The sequence below is a fragment of the Akebia trifoliata genome, chromosome 5 (genome assembly GCF_017979445.1).
Source record: "Akebia trifoliata isolate Shusen 1 chromosome 5, ASM1797944v1, whole genome shotgun sequence".
Taxonomy (NCBI): domain Eukaryota; kingdom Viridiplantae; phylum Streptophyta; class Magnoliopsida; order Ranunculales; family Lardizabalaceae; genus Akebia; species Akebia trifoliata.
This window is the reverse complement of record NC_141379.1, coordinates 4,972,975-4,988,679: the sequence shown is the minus strand read 5'-3', so window position 1 is coordinate 4,988,679 and position 15,705 is coordinate 4,972,975. Positions and strand designations below refer to the sequence as shown.

Sequence of the window (15,705 nt, the reverse complement as noted above, 5' to 3'; positions counted from 1 at the left end):
GGCCCACGTGACGTCTAACTGGGAATAATATCGTCATGGGGTGTTACAGTTGTCATCTAGAACTTTCTAAAAATATCTATTAGTCTAGAGTTTTCTACCAAAATATCTACAATTCTAGAATCTTCTATTTTTTTCTTATCTAAAAACACCTAAAGTTTTCTCTAAGAAGATTCTAGAAATTGGGCTCTAAATAGCCATTGGGCTTGGGCAATAAATGTGGGCTTTTCCCAATTGGGCTGGTGTTGGATTTTAACATTCCCCCTCAACACCAGCTCTTACTCTTTGTACCATGTTGAGTTGACGACGAAAGTTTTCAAACTTACCAGTACTCAATCCTTTTGTGAGCAAGTCTGCAACTTGATCATCTGTTTTGATTTGTCTCATTTCTATATCTTCTTGAAGAACCTTCTCTCTAACAAAATGATAATGCACTTTCACATGTTTAGTTCTCGCATGAAAAACTGGATTCTCTGCCAAACGAATTGCTGACTGGTTATCACAGTATAATGGAACCGCATAATTTACTGATTGATGTAAATCGTTCATCAATTGTATCAGCCACATATTCTCTTGAGCTGCTATTGCTGTTACTCGGTATTCTGCTTCTGTTGTTGACAAAGACACAGTCGATTGTCTCTTGCTACACCAAGAAATCACTCCCGATCCAAGAGTAAACATATACCCAGTAGTTGATCGACGAGTGTTGTGATCTCCTGCATAGTCAGCATCACAATAGTCAATTAGCTTGCAATCTTCGCCTTTCTTGTACAAAAGACCATAGTCAATTGTACCCTTCACGTATCTTAGTATTCGTCGGACTGCTTCCAAATGTGGCTTCTTTAGATTTTGCATGTACCGACTCATCACACCAACTGCATAAGAAATATTAGGTTGAGTCAAAGTCAAGTAGATAAGACTACCTACCAATTGTCGATACATCGTTGCATCTTTCAAGTCTTTTCCTTCATGTGCACACATCTTAGCATTTGATTCCATCGGTGTTGAGATTGGTTTGCTTTTGAGCATTTCAAACTTTTTCAATAGATCTCTAAAATATTTTTGCTGGCAGAGAAATATTCCTTCTTGTGTGCAATCAACTTCTAAACCAAGGAAGTGCTTGAGTTGTCCAAGTTCTTTCATCTGGAAACGAACAGATAGATTCTCCTTTGTTCGAAGAATTTCTGCCTCATCATCACCTTTTATGATTAAATCATCCACGTACACAAGCACAATAGTTAACTTTCCTCCATTAGCTTTAACAAACAAGCTGGAATCTGCAGGTGTTACTGAATAGCCACTTTGGGTAAGAAATTTAGAAATCTTACCGTACCATGCCCTTGGTACTTGTTTCAATCCGTAGAGTGCCTTTCGCAGCTTACACACATACTCAGGATGATCTTGGTTCTGAAAACCTGCTGGTTGAATCATATAGATCTCTCGATCTAACTCCCCGTGTAGAAAGGCATTCTTCACATCCATCTGCCACAGGTTCCAGTCTTTGGTGGCTGCAAGTGCTAGTAGGACTCGTACAGTTGTAAGTTTCGTCACCGGACTAAACGTTTCATCATAGTCTAGCCCATATTGTTGAGAAAACCCTCGAGCCACCAATCTAGCCTTATACCTCTCGATCGATCCATTTGGACGACGCTTTATCTTGTAAACCCATTTGCAGGATATAGGTTTCACATCTTTTGGCTTTGGCACCAGATCCCAAGTCTGATTTTGCTTTAATGCTGTGACTTCTTCTTCCATAGCTTTGATCCACTCAAAGCTTTGTGATGCTTCTTCAAATGTCTCGGGTTCTTTAGTAGTTGCTTCTTCAGCTATGGCTGCATTGGCATATTTGGGATTTGGTTTGCGAATTCTGTTTGACCTTCTCAATTGTGATTGTGGAGTTGATACTTCCGTTTCTTCAGGATGATCTGATTGTTGATACACACCTGTTTCCCAAGGATTCTGGGCCAACTCTTGATTACCATCACTATCATGTGGATCTCCATCTTCATCTGAACTTGGTTGAATTTTGACAGTGTGCTCCTCTACCTTTTGTTGTAGCTTGTCTTCGAATTCTTTCGAGTCTGGCAACACCTCTTTTCCTGAGGACCACCAAGAAGATGCTTCGTCGAATACCACATCTCGCGATGTATAACACCTTCCAGTTGTAGGATCACAGCATCTCCACCCCTTTCTCTGACTATTGTATCCAACAAAGATACATCTAACTGTTTTCTTATCAAACTTGCTACGTAAATGATCAGGAACAAATACATAGCATACACATCCAAATACTCGAAAGTAGCTAACTGTAGGCTTTATGTCCCACAGTTTCTCAAAGAGTGAAACAAACTCTAACCTTGGTTGAGGAAGTCTGTTGATCACATGGGCTGCTGTTCTCATAGCTTCGGCCCAAAATCTTCCAGGTACATTCTTTACATATAGCATACTCCGACAAGTTTTTGCAAGATGCCGATTCTTTCTTTCTACTACACCATTCTGTTGTGGTGTATTGGCACATATATACTGACGACGTATTTTACATTCTCGTAGGTATAAAGAAAACTCGTCCGAGCTATATTCTCCTCCGTTGTCTGTGCGCAAGCAACAGATCTTCTTTCCTACTTCTCCTTCAACTGTCTCTTTGAACTCTTTAAACTTTGAAAGAGTTTCATATTTTTCTTTCATAGAGAAAACCCACACATACCTAGAGAAGTCATCAATGAAGGTCACTATGTACCGCATTCCGCTAATTGATGGTTGTTTGACTGGCCCGAACACATCAGAGTGAACTAACTCTAATGGTTCCTTTGTTTTAAACTTCGATTTCTTGTATGGCAATTGATGTGCTTTACCATACTGGCATCCCGCACAGAGCTGAGGAAGTCCCTTAAGCATCGACTTCTTTACCATCATACTTAACTTGGAATAACTAACATTACTCAACCGCATGTGCCACAAATCTGCTGTCTCATGCCTTTTTGTCTTGTCTACATATGCAGACTCTGCTGACATTACGTAAACTCACTCCAATCGCCGTCCCTCCATCGTTGGCTTTTCTGAGATTTTGAGGTCACGATATACCTTTACATCTTGGGGACCGAACAAGACATAGTAGCCTGATAATGTTAGTTGAGCCACGGATAACAAATTTTTCTTCATTCTTGGAACATGGTAGACATCTTGAAGTGGCACCTGGTTAAAATTATAACGAGGTGTGACTATCGTCTTACCGACATGAGCTATCGGTAACCTTAAGTTGTCAGCCGTCACCACCACACGACTTCCCTTATACTCAGACAAGTTTTGCAACTTTTGTTTATCACCTGTCATGTGATTTGAGCACCCCGAGTCTACGATCCAATCATTCTCGTAGTCAATCCCTTTAGATATAGCTATGAGAGCTACCTCTTCTTCTTTATTTACAAATGATGCTTCAACATCCCATTCATCTTCGATTTTCTCTTTAGAATTGGAAGTAGCAGCATTACTTTCAGCATGCTTTTTCTTAGACCAGCAGTCTTTCGCCATGTGGCCCTTCTTCCTGTAATTGTAGCAATCGCCTTCGAACCTTCTACTATTACCGTGATTCTTTGAAGCTCCCCCTGGATGAGAGCCTCCCTCTCTTTGATGACCTCTTATCTTATCACCATTTGTTTTAAATCCACCTCTAACATGCTGCTTGAAGTTGCTTTTGTTTTTGCTTGTGTAAAATGCTTCCTCCTCACCCTTCAACGAGATTCCTCCCATTTGCTTAGCCAAAGCTTCTTGACCAACAAGCAAATTTTCAAACTCAACAAGTGATGGTTGTGTCGGCCATCCTTGTACTGCAGCAACAAAGCCTCGGTATTCGGGTCGCAAACCATAGATAATTATTCTTTTTATCCTGGTTTCTCCAATAGCAGCATTCTGATCTAAGTCTGAAATTTCACGGCATATCGACTTCACCTTATGAAAATATTGGGCGATCGTCATATCACGTTGCACCATTGATAGCAGCTTGTTCTCGAGAAGTTGTAGTTTTATATCGTTCTTCTTTGAAAAGAGTATAACGAAAGTATCCCTGCTTCTTTCGGTGTTTTGGCATCTCGAATGTGCTCTAACATTTCTTCTTCAATTGTGGTCTTTAAAGCAAACATCGACTTGCCTACTTTAATCTTCCATTTTCTCAAGATGCCATTGGCATCTTCTGCTGTCGGTTGTGTAACTTCACTACCACCGACAATCTCCCAAAGGTCTTGACCTTGTAGGTAAGACTCCATGCATGTTGCCCACGTGTTGTAGTTTTGGTTGTTGAGCTTCTTGATTCCTCCAACTACTTGAAGGTCACCCATCGTGCCGACAGAGCTTCGACTAAACGGAACAATGACTAACGATCTTGTAAAGTAGTAAACTCCTCACGATTCAAGATAGCTCCACCAAAATCGATCCTTGGCAACCTCGCTCTGATACCAATTGTTGAGGAAAAAATTTAGAGTACTTGACTCTATAAGCACAAATATTGGATATAAACAAATAAACAATTTACTTGTACTATACCCTCAATAAAAATATTACTCACAAGTTATAGAAAAAAATAATACTCTATTAAGAAGAACACACTTTTACAAACACTCATACTTTTTTACAACCTCTCAAGACCTCTTACTCACAACTTATTTCTCACAACTTGTTTCTTACTACTTGTTACAGAATAAGAGGACTCACCCCTATTTATACTAGTGGCACCTCCTTAACTAATGGCTAGGATTGTACCAACACATTTTTAATCTAGTGGTTAAAATTTTGTCATCTAGAAATTTCTAAAAATATCTATTAGTCTAGAGTTTTCTACCAAAATATCTACAATTCTAGAATCTTCTATTTTTCTCTTATCTAAAAATATCTAGAATTTTCTCTAAGAAGATTCTAGAAATTGGGCTCTAAATAGCCATTGGGCTTGGGCAATAAATGTGGGCTTTTCCCAATTGGGCTGGTGTTGGATTTTAACAGATGTCGTGCGCATGATGTTATTCTTAATTGATTCTTCTTCCTTCATGTTGATAAGTTCTGGAGTGTTGTTCAAGTCTTCAAGATGCCTCGTGGACTGGACTCTTCTGTCAAGCTGGGTTCCTTGAAATCGAGTCGGTCTATTTGCACAAATTGAAATGACTTATTACGCCCACTTTCCTGCGATTTCCACCTTAATTTTAAAATATCCCTTCGCACATACCTAATAAATCTATTTTAATCTCTCTCTCTCTCTCTCTCTCTCTCTCTCTCTCTCTCATTTTTTCTTCTTCTTCTTCGCATCTTGAAAGATTTTAATGAGGGTTTTAAACTTTGATCTTACTTGTATTTCTTACCTTAACATTTTCAATCGAGTCGAAGCCGTTCACATTAGAAAGTTTTGTTCGATACATATCTACTAAAAGTATTTTGTAAAATTCGGTAGGTACCTATCAAGTCGATTTTACAATGGTCGGTAAAAAGTTTGTTTGTTATACTTGTCACAACTACCCAAGTTTGTGGATCCTCAACATCCTACATATCATTTTTCGTAAATCAATATATGAGCTCAAACAGCCTAATGTATGAACATTTGCCATGTAGACATTGTATTTAGTTATAAAAATGATGTCTACATGGCGTGTTTGGATATGAGTTTAAGACACATTAGTCTGCTAACCAAGCCATTTTTCAAAATGGCACGTAGCCCAATGTATTTGTTTTCCCATAAACACTTGCCACAGAGACATCGTATTTTGCCATAGGAACAGGATACTGTTATGGATCCCGCTCTTACTTGAATTGAATTTAAATAACACAATCATTTTGACATATGTTGATGATTTTATCATCACTAATAGCAATCCCAACTTCATAATTTGGAATCATTGACATGCTGGGCAAAAGATTTGCATTGAAAGGTCTTGGACCTCCTCACTACTTTTTGGACCTCGAGGTCATATATAATGATCAAGATGGTATTGAACGGTGCAAAACTTTCTTCTTTTCTAACCCTTTCCTCTATCAACTTACGTTCTCTTACTAAAGTATCGTTTATCAAATCCTACCAAATATTGTAGCGCAGTGGGAGCCCTCCCATGCTTCACATTGACATGTCCTAACATCACTTTTGTAATAAATCAGTTGTGTCTGATAAGATCCCAATTATTCGATTTTGGGATCGTAATTCCACGAAGATTATCAACATTTAAATGTTAGTCCCTATAAATAATAGCTAATTATACTAATTATCCAAATTAATAGAGCTAATGAAATATTATTGTTAATTGTAGATAAATAAAGCGCACGTGGAAGTTATCGAATCACAAAACAAAGACGGTTACAATGTGCGAGCAAAAAGGAAGCATCCAACAAAATCTCGAGGAATTCGTCCGCTGCGTCACCGCTCCGCGGTGGCCCCCTAGTGTTCCACGGTGATCTAGAGCCATCTTGCCTCGAGATTTGCACAGAATGTTCCAGATATTTCGATCATTGTAACTGAATGGTTCTTTCGAATCAAATCATCCGAAAAGTTGACCCAATAACTCGATTACGAATGTTATAAATTAGATGGTTGATTTCAAAGAAGGGGTCCCTCTTGACCCTCTTCTTCTCCCTAATTTCTCTGTATTTTTCCTGATTTTTATTTTAGAGAGAGTTTTTGTAGTAGTGAGAGGATCAATTGTTTCTTTAGTTTTTCTTCTTTAGTTCTTATTGTAACTCTTTTGGAGAATCATTTAAAAAAGGAATCAAAAGTGCAACTCTGTTTCACATTCTCTTCTCTATCTATTGTCTTCTTTATTTTCTTCTTGCTGCAACTATGTACCTTGCAATGAGTGGTTAGATCCTCTTTAGAGAGATTAAGGGTGCCGAAGCAAGTTCATCCCTCTAATGTAGTTTTAATTCCTTATTTTGCTTACATGTTAACTATTCTGAAAATTCTCCTTTGATTAGATGATCTACTTATATTTTTAATTCAAACTTTGATAGCCATTACTTAAATAAGTTCAAGAACGGTTATGCTCTGTGAAGGATCTGAATATAAGCTAGGCAATCTCAATTAAATTTGAATTTTCATGAATGTCTTTTGGTTAGCTTTGATGATTAAACCGCTCCACCTTCCGATCCATGAGCAATGGCTTGCTACATGGATTGAGTTATTTTTGGAATTGATCTGCATTATGAATAGTTTGCAAAGGTTGATTTGACTTCTCTAAGCCCTCTTTCTTAGATTTGTAATCTCTATTTTCTATTTTTATTTCAATTGCAAGTTAATTTTCATCTCATTTGTGCAACAAATCTGTTTTGTTTTTAAAACCAATCTGTTTCTAACTCTGTTTTAGTTCTCAATTCGAATGAATACTTGAATCCCAACTGTCCCTGTGGAACGAATTCGATTTACCCAAAGTCCATATCTTAATCTCTATTTTTGCAATCTATATCAAGTTTATACAACGATCAGTGTCAATATAAACATGATTCCTCGACCATTCTTATGACTATTGTCAAAAGGGGATGACGACCAATGATCTTCATTTTCAATGAGGAGGTATTGATCTAGGAGCTTTCTACGAGTGTGATTGGGCGGGTAAACCATATGGGAAGGGATCAAGGGACATATGTAAAAACAATGTAACATTAATAAATTTTCAAAATATGGGTTAGAAGTTTCGGATTGAGCTGATTTTTTGTGAGGATGATTTCTATGATGGGAAGATCATCCAGAAAAAAAATCAGTTTAATCTAAAACTTCTAACCCCATTAAAAGTGATTTAGAATGTGGACCGTCAATTTTTGTCAATAATTTGTAAATCACTTTTGATGGATTTAGAGGTTTCAATTGATTTTTTGTGAGGATGATCTTCTCATCATAGTGACCATCCTCGCAAAAAATCAGCTTAATCCAAAACCTCTAACCCATATTTTGAAAAACCATTGTTTTTACATATGTCCCAGGAACGCCCCCTATATATATATATATATATATATACACACATACATTGGACGGTTTAAGGAACAATAATGATGACAATGATTTTTTGTAAACCATTTTTGATAGGGTTAGAAGTTTTGTAATGGGCTGATATTTTATGAGGATGATCTCTAATATTCACTCAAGAATTTTCAATAAATTAATTTTCTTAACATGGTATAAAAGCGTTAGATTCATATAATAGGCCACGAGTTCAAACCTTTCCACCCTTACAGGTGAGGGGCAGTGTTGAGTGTATATTTTCCTCCACTCTCAGGTGTTTCATACCCCAATTAAGCCCATTGATCCTCTTATATTCATAATTCTCTCCCCAACAGATCGATCCTTCGGAGTAGTTGGTAGGTTAATATGAAAGAAAATTAACCCGTCCCATTGTTGGTGAGTTGGTTAATTAGTCTTCTCTTATAACTAATTATGATGTAAATAACCTAGCCATTACTGGTTGCCTGATACCGTGGTACCTCCCTTACTAATATCCTAATAATAATGGTATTATATTGGGCCCAATTGGTACACCTTAAGGTGAGGTTTATTGGAAACACATTTTGATTTATTATTAATTATTATAAAACGTGCGAATTAAATTGGGCCTCCTATAGGTTCAACCATTGCCTATTGGACCCATTGGCCCATAAAAAGCCCAATAAAATAATCAACCTATCTAGCAACCTCATACTGGGTTTCAACATCCTTACCCACTGCACCTATCACTGCCATCAATACCCTATCCCATGATCACTAGGTCCAAGACTGATATTAGCAAAATTGCGTCGTAACAACCACTAATGTCGATAGCCTTCTTAGCTGCCTATAATGAGATTAAACCCACTTGTTTATTACGAAGAGACCATCAGGAATCAGAAATTATTAATTTTGCCATAACTTTCATTTACCAGACACTATATGTCGTACTTGTTATTGTTTACCTCTCTAATGGTGGTATCACATTCACAGCTAATTTTCAAAAAGCCTTTCTCCATGCCATCCTCAATGAGGTTGCTTACATGCCCCAACTACGTACCAAGGTTTGTGGATCCTACACATGCCACACATCATTTTTTGTATATCAAGATATGGGCTCAAACTGGCCTAAGAGTATGGCTTAGTCATTTTTCATGTGCATTACTTGAATTGTACTTTTTTGATGGCAAGTCAGTACTTATCTACACGAGATCCATGATCACTAAGACGAAGGTTGAATGGGTGATATTAGCAAAATCACGTCCCAACGACCACTAATGTCGATGGCCTTCTTAGCTACCCATAAATAGATTACATCCACTTGTTTATTTTCGAAGAGATCGTCGGCCTCTAAGGCCTTGTTCTTTTGAGTTTCAAAAGCCAAAAAATTTTTTTTTTTTGCTTTTCTTGTTTTTGAGCCAAAAAACAGAATAAATGATGTTCGTTTGGATTTTTTTTTGTTCTCGTAAAATTTAATTGAAGTCCAAAAGTAGCTCCTAAAAGAAGTTGCCCAAGAGTAACTTCTTCAAATGACGTTTGTGGGAAATTAAAAACTTAAAACAGTTCAAGTGTAATTACCAAAATACCCTTCATCTTTAATCAAATTTCTAACCAAATTTAACTTTAAAAAATGAAATGAGATTATTAAAATACCCTTCATTTTTACCAAAATACCCTTAATCTTTCAAAATATCTTTCATTTTTAATCAAATTTTCAACCAAACTTAACCTTAAAAATAAAATGGAACTACCAAAATATTTTTCATTTTTACCAAAATACCCTTCATCTTTATCAAAATAATATTTATCTTTAATCAAATTTTCAATCAAACTTAACCTCAAAAAATAAAAGGGAATTACCAAACTATCTTTCATTTTTACCAATTACCAAAATACCCTTCATCTTTAATCAAATTTTCAACCAAACTTAACCTTAAAAAATAAAAAGAAATTATCAAAATACCCTTCATCTTCTAAAATACCTTTCATTTTATCAAAATACCCTTTATCTTTAATTAAATTTTCAACCAAACTTAACCTTAAAAAACATAAGGGAATTATCAAAATGCCCTTCATCTTTAATCAAAATTTCAACTAAACTTAATCTTAAAAAATAAAAAAAATTACCGAAATACCTTTCATCTTCCAAAATACCCTTCATCTTTATGTGGATGTTGGATTGTGTATTATGCAGGTATTTTCTTTATCATATGCTCATTTTTAAGAAGAGATGCTGCCGAAATTTCGATAGAATTATAAAATTTATAAATTTATTTAAATTAAAAATAATTATTTTTATAATTTTTTTAATATATATTTAGTATAATTATATATTTATTAAGGTATTCTACTCTCTCTTTTTTTGTACATTATGGGTGCATTATCAACATTAAGGGTATTCTGCTCATTTTACCATAATCCAACAATAAAAAGCTGTCAAACGAACATCAATTTTTGACTTATGTGCTTCTATAACGAACAAACTTTTGTTGGATGTGACTTTTCAGGTTCTAGGCTTCTGTTTATTCCAAAAGCCAACTTCTGGAACTGGAGTTGACTTCTGTAAAGAACAAACCCTAAATCTCTAACAACCCCTCTAAATCACTATTCATAACTTTAAATTTATAGTACAACTCTAAATCACTATTCATTATAAATATCTGTTTTGTTCCAAAAAAATTTACATAAGAGTCATTTTGACTTACTTTTTCATAAAACGTGTTTTAAATTTTGATCTAAAGGGACGACTGGTTGGAGCTCAAATTGATAAGGAGAAGAACAACTTCTCTAAATAAAGAAAACGCCAATTTGGAGTATTTTAGAGATGTGGGTTGGGCTTGCTCTTAGGGATGTAAAATGGATTTTGCCATTACTTTCATTTCGATCATAAAATCAGCCACTGTTTGTTGGACTTACTATTGTTTACCTATAATTGTTTGTGGATCCTCACACATGCCTTATTCTTAAATTGATATATGAGCTTAAACAAACACCTAGAGCATGGTTTGATAATTTTTTAAGTCGTGCTGGAGTGACCTCAAGATTGTACCTCACATCTCATTCCTAACGTGAAAGTATGTATGAACCATAGGTGCTTTTCATCGAATCATTATTCTAATTTTTCATGTACACCACTTAAGTTTGAAATTTCTTGCTTTGCAAGCGGATAATTTGGAGAGTTACTATTGCCACACCACTTCCTAAGCTGGTGATGATGACTGCATCATGCGTGGGCAACAAGTGCATCAGTGAAATCATCAATCTAACACTAGAGATTTTTTTTTTTTTTTTTTTTTTATTTCTAGGAGCATAGCAGGGAACATTAACATGTGTATGATATGTTCGAAGAAAGGTCTTAATGAACAGTAATAGTTGGAATAAGCCTAATAGAGATAGAGATGGAGTCATGATGGAAGATAAATATATAAACAAAGAGCCAGACCACTCAACATCCCCAAAAAGGTTTATTTATTTATAGAAAATAAAAAAATAAATAAAAACAAAAAACAAATCGTAACCAATTACTTTACCTCCTATCTAAAACTCTGTAACACTACGAATCTATCAAAATATTGATGAAATATTTGTTAAGACATTGTAAATATTGGTTCTACCACTATTGAGTCCTTGTTATTAGTATGGTTAAAATATACTCCCTACTCTGTGACCCCCATTTTCTATTAATTAATCCTCGCTTGATGATGACTCACTCGACGAAGACTCGGAATCGCTTGATGATGACTCGCTGGACGAGGACTCAGACTTGCTTGATGAGGACTCGGACTCGCACTCGCACTCCTTGGCCTTAGCTTTATCGGCGTCCTCCTTCAATTTTGTCTCGAGAGCTTGAATTAGGTTCTCTAAGCAAGCTTCAGTGTCATCCGTAACAGTTTTGAGCATCAAATTCTCCGCGACATCAGCAGGAGTCATTTGAGTCTTTTCGAGAAGAATTTGAATTTTCTCAAATAAATGGTGCGACTCAAGATCCAAATAATTATTAGCCAACAACTTGAAACCTTCAAAGTTACAATAGGACAATTCTAAGTGCATGTCCATTCGACCTCTTCGAATGAGAGCGGGATCGAGTTTCTCAATATAGTTGGTAGTAAGGACTATTATTCGCTCTCCACTACAAGCCGACCATAACCCATCGATGAAATTAAGAAGCCCAGAAAGAGTGACTTTGCTTTTTTTGCTCTTACTCTCTTTTTTAGCCTTTTTAAGTACCGGATCCTTAATCTCTTCACCATCTTCCCCTTTTTTCTCCTTTCGTTGGCCCGTAAGATCCAATGAACAATCGATATCCTCGATCATGATAATCGACTTACTTGGTATCTCAATCAAAAGCTTCCTCAGCTCAGTATTGTCGTTCACGGTCGTTAATTCAAGATCATAAATGTCGTAATCAAGAAGATTAGCCATGGCAGCTATCATAGAAGACTTACCGGTCCCAGGAGGGCCATAAAGGAGATACCCACGCTTCCACGCCTTACCAATCTTGGCATAATAGTCTTTAGCTTTGCTGAAGTTAACAAGATCGTTGATAATGTCCTTCTTCTTCTTTGGATCCATCGCAAGAGTTTGGAATGTTGCAGGGTGGTTGAACACTACATGGCTCCACATAGAGGACTTGTATCCATCCCAATCACCGCTCCCTTCATTAGTGTAAAGCTTTCTCTGCCGATTCTTCACTCCAATGGCCTTCCCTTCTTCCAAAACATGATTCAAGTATGACCCGATGATGAGATCCTGATACCGTTTATGGAATTTGAGCGTATAGTACCGTTGATCAGGAGCTGAGAAGTAAGAGATGGTCTGGGAATCGGGTAAAATTTTGTCCAAAGACCACGATAAATTCACTCCTTCATACTCAATTTCAACTTCTTGGTAGTCATCCATGCTAAGAAGAAGTTTTTTACTGTTCTTGCCCATATTGGCCTTGAGTCGTTTCGCTTGCTTAGAAGAATTGGAACTAAGGTAAGCTTCGATCACAGTGTATACTTCACTGCGCTTGTGATTTGCACCCGTGAATTCATGGAAGGAAATATTAATGTATGGATTGAACAAGTCTACCAATAGGTCCGTATACTTCTCTATGAAGGATAGGAGACGCAGCGGGAAGTATTGTCGAAACATGGCATAGATGAACATGAAGCTACCGATGGTTGATCCTAACCAAGTCCATGTCTCTCCCATTGTCATGGTTATTCCTTCTGTTCTTTTCTTTTTTTTTGTTGGAACACTTTGAGCCCAGCAGAATCTGTTAAAACAATAAGAGGGAAAGAAAAAGTGGGTGAGTCTTTCCTTTTGTACAAAATTCAAACCAAGTGTGTGTTGGTTTTTTCTTTGTAATTTTCTGGATTTTTGTTGTTGGGCTAGTTGGGATACCTGGAAGAAGGCCATGTATTGTAGCCTGCTTGGACCTATTTTGTATGTTAGTATATTTGGGTTAAGGGATTGAAGAATCATGGCGTCATGGGCATGATTTTTGTGGGCTAAGGTCCATTGAATTAGGCCCTAATGGTTTCTGTTGGATACTAGGTGGTCCATGCCCATATCAAACGGGTCGGGTCTCTTAGTATTTATTCATACATGGTTTCCCTATCTGATTGGTTCTACTCAAGATGGACCACTTTTTTTCATCTTCCTATCTCCTTACTTTCTCATCAAGATGAAGGAAGTTTCCAAGTTCTCTCAATTTCTTTAATGGACTAAAGTCAACTTTATTCAAAGTCTTTGACGTGTCTTCAAAGTTTTCTCTCTTTTTTTTTCTTAAATTTTTTTTGTTTTTTTTCCTTCTTTGGCACCTTTTTCAGATTCCAAATTTCCATCCCACCATCCCATCTTCACCAATATCTAGTTTGGTTCCCATCAAATACCTTTGTTGTTATCTGAGCATCTCCTCATGAGCTCCAAGACCAGAGTCATGGGTCATGGGTCATGGCCCATGGACTATGGACGACTCGGCTTCATCTATTGGCGTGTCAGGACACAGTACTCTTGATCAAACGTGGGCCTACCAAAATTCTTTCAAACTAATCTTTGTGAGAAAAAATATTTAATCGAGAATCACCTAAATCCCAAGTCAAGCCAATTATACAGACAACTAAGTAAAAAATTTTAAGGAAAATTCGATGTAAAAAATTAAGAAACACTAAAGAAAAGTTTAAAAAATTACCTTGTTCAAGAGAGATGTCACGAACTCTGAACAATGAGAGTGAATTAAGTCTTGCAGAACCGAATTGGAGAGAGTTTCTCTCCCAAAAAAAAGAAAAAATTCAAAATTTCCAGCGAAGAGCACGCCTAGGGTTTGACGTTCCAACACATATTTATAGATGCGAGTGTGTTTGATCTCAGTTAGGAAAGAATTCAAACAAAAATTAGAGTTTATTTCTAATTAGGAGACTTCTAAATTAAAATTAGAAACTCTAACTCTAATTTAACATATTGGGATTACTAATTGTAGTCTAAATAAAAGTAACCATCAGTGGGGTCCAGATGGCTGGTAATTCTGGGCCCAATTAGTAAAACCGAAGGAGACGTTTACTGGAAACATATTTGGTTTATTAATTGGCCCACCAATTATTATTAATGTATGGGCTTAAATTGGGCTCCCTACATGTTCAATATCGATGCAATTCGGCCCATTAAAAGCCTAATAAATGTTGTATTATGGCCCACTGCAGTGATCCTTCTCAGCTTCTTATAATCAAATGAACCCATTTGTTTAGTCACAAAGAAACCATCAGGAATCCGAAATTAATTTTTCCATAACTTTCATTTCAATTGTAAAACATAGTTTACCTCTCTGATGGGACAATCACATAGATGTTCAAAATGCCTTTTTTCCATGGGGGTTATGTAATGGGAAAATTACTTAAAAGGGCCCTCATGGAGGGAATCCTTTCTAAATAGTCCTTAAGTTTTGGTTGATTTCTTAATAATTCATTTAGTAAATTTTTTTTTTCTTAACTGTCCCTCCCTGGACCTCATCTCCCACATTTCTCACGATTGAATGTCCTAATTGTTCGAACTCACCGTTTTCATTAAATAAAATGAATTTTTGACATCTCAATCAAGTTTCAGAGATTTCATTCCTTCAGAAAGGATTTAAGAAGGAAGAAGAAATCATTTTCAAGGATTTTTTCACTTTTTTTTCTTTGTTTCTATATGAAAATCAATCAAGAATGACTCTTTTGGGTAGAAATCTAATAAACAAGTCGTTATCTCAAGTTTTTAGGTGTCCATCTTTCCATCTATTTTACTCGAAAAACTTGAAAATTGAAAATGGGTGGGTTTTACCAATGTCAAGTTCACCACTTTTTATTTAAAAAGTGAACTCGACAATAAATAAAAAAAGTCGAGTTCGACAGTAAGTAAAAAAGTGGTCAAATCGACAAATAATAAAAGTGGTGAACTCAATAGTAAATAATGGTGAGTTCGACAATAAATAAAACTAGTGAACTCGATAGTAAATAAAAAAATGGTGAGTTCACCAATAAATGTCATGCCAAGTCCCTCCACGAGGACCCTTTAAGTAATTTTCCCTTACCTAATTTGATTGTAAAGTACCGAACTGTGAATTGATTTGAACCGAACCAGTTCATAATACTCTAGGTTCATGAAATACAACGAACCAAATGAATTGCATTTTCCTTATTTTTCTTTGTGTCCCTCCACATGATAATATTTGAGACATCGGCCTAAAATTTTAAACTGATGACATGTCCCTTTGACTTTCGTATTTATTAATAAACTGGTAAAAATGA

General features: G+C 36.2%; 1 protein-coding gene and 1 pseudogene across 2 annotated transcripts; both read right to left on the bottom strand.

The window, feature by feature from the left end:
• Positions 1-3,018: 3,018 nt before the first annotated feature.
• LOC147401172 (uncharacterized) lies at positions 3,019-3,984 on the bottom strand. Its single transcript, XM_086441672.1, has one exon. The coding sequence runs from the start codon at positions 3,982-3,984 to the stop codon at positions 3,019-3,021; it is 966 nt and encodes a 321-aa protein (XP_086297798.1).
• A 7,386-nt stretch (positions 3,985-11,370) lies between these two features.
• Positions 11,371-14,244, bottom strand: LOC147401171 (AAA-ATPase ASD, mitochondrial pseudogene; annotated as a pseudogene). The gene is made up of 2 exons (XR_015178199.1): positions 14,115-14,244; positions 11,371-13,196 (listed from the first exon to the last, which is right to left on the bottom strand). The product of XR_015178199.1 is annotated as an AAA-ATPase ASD, mitochondrial pseudogene (transcript).
• Positions 14,245-15,705: the final 1,461 nt, after the last annotated feature.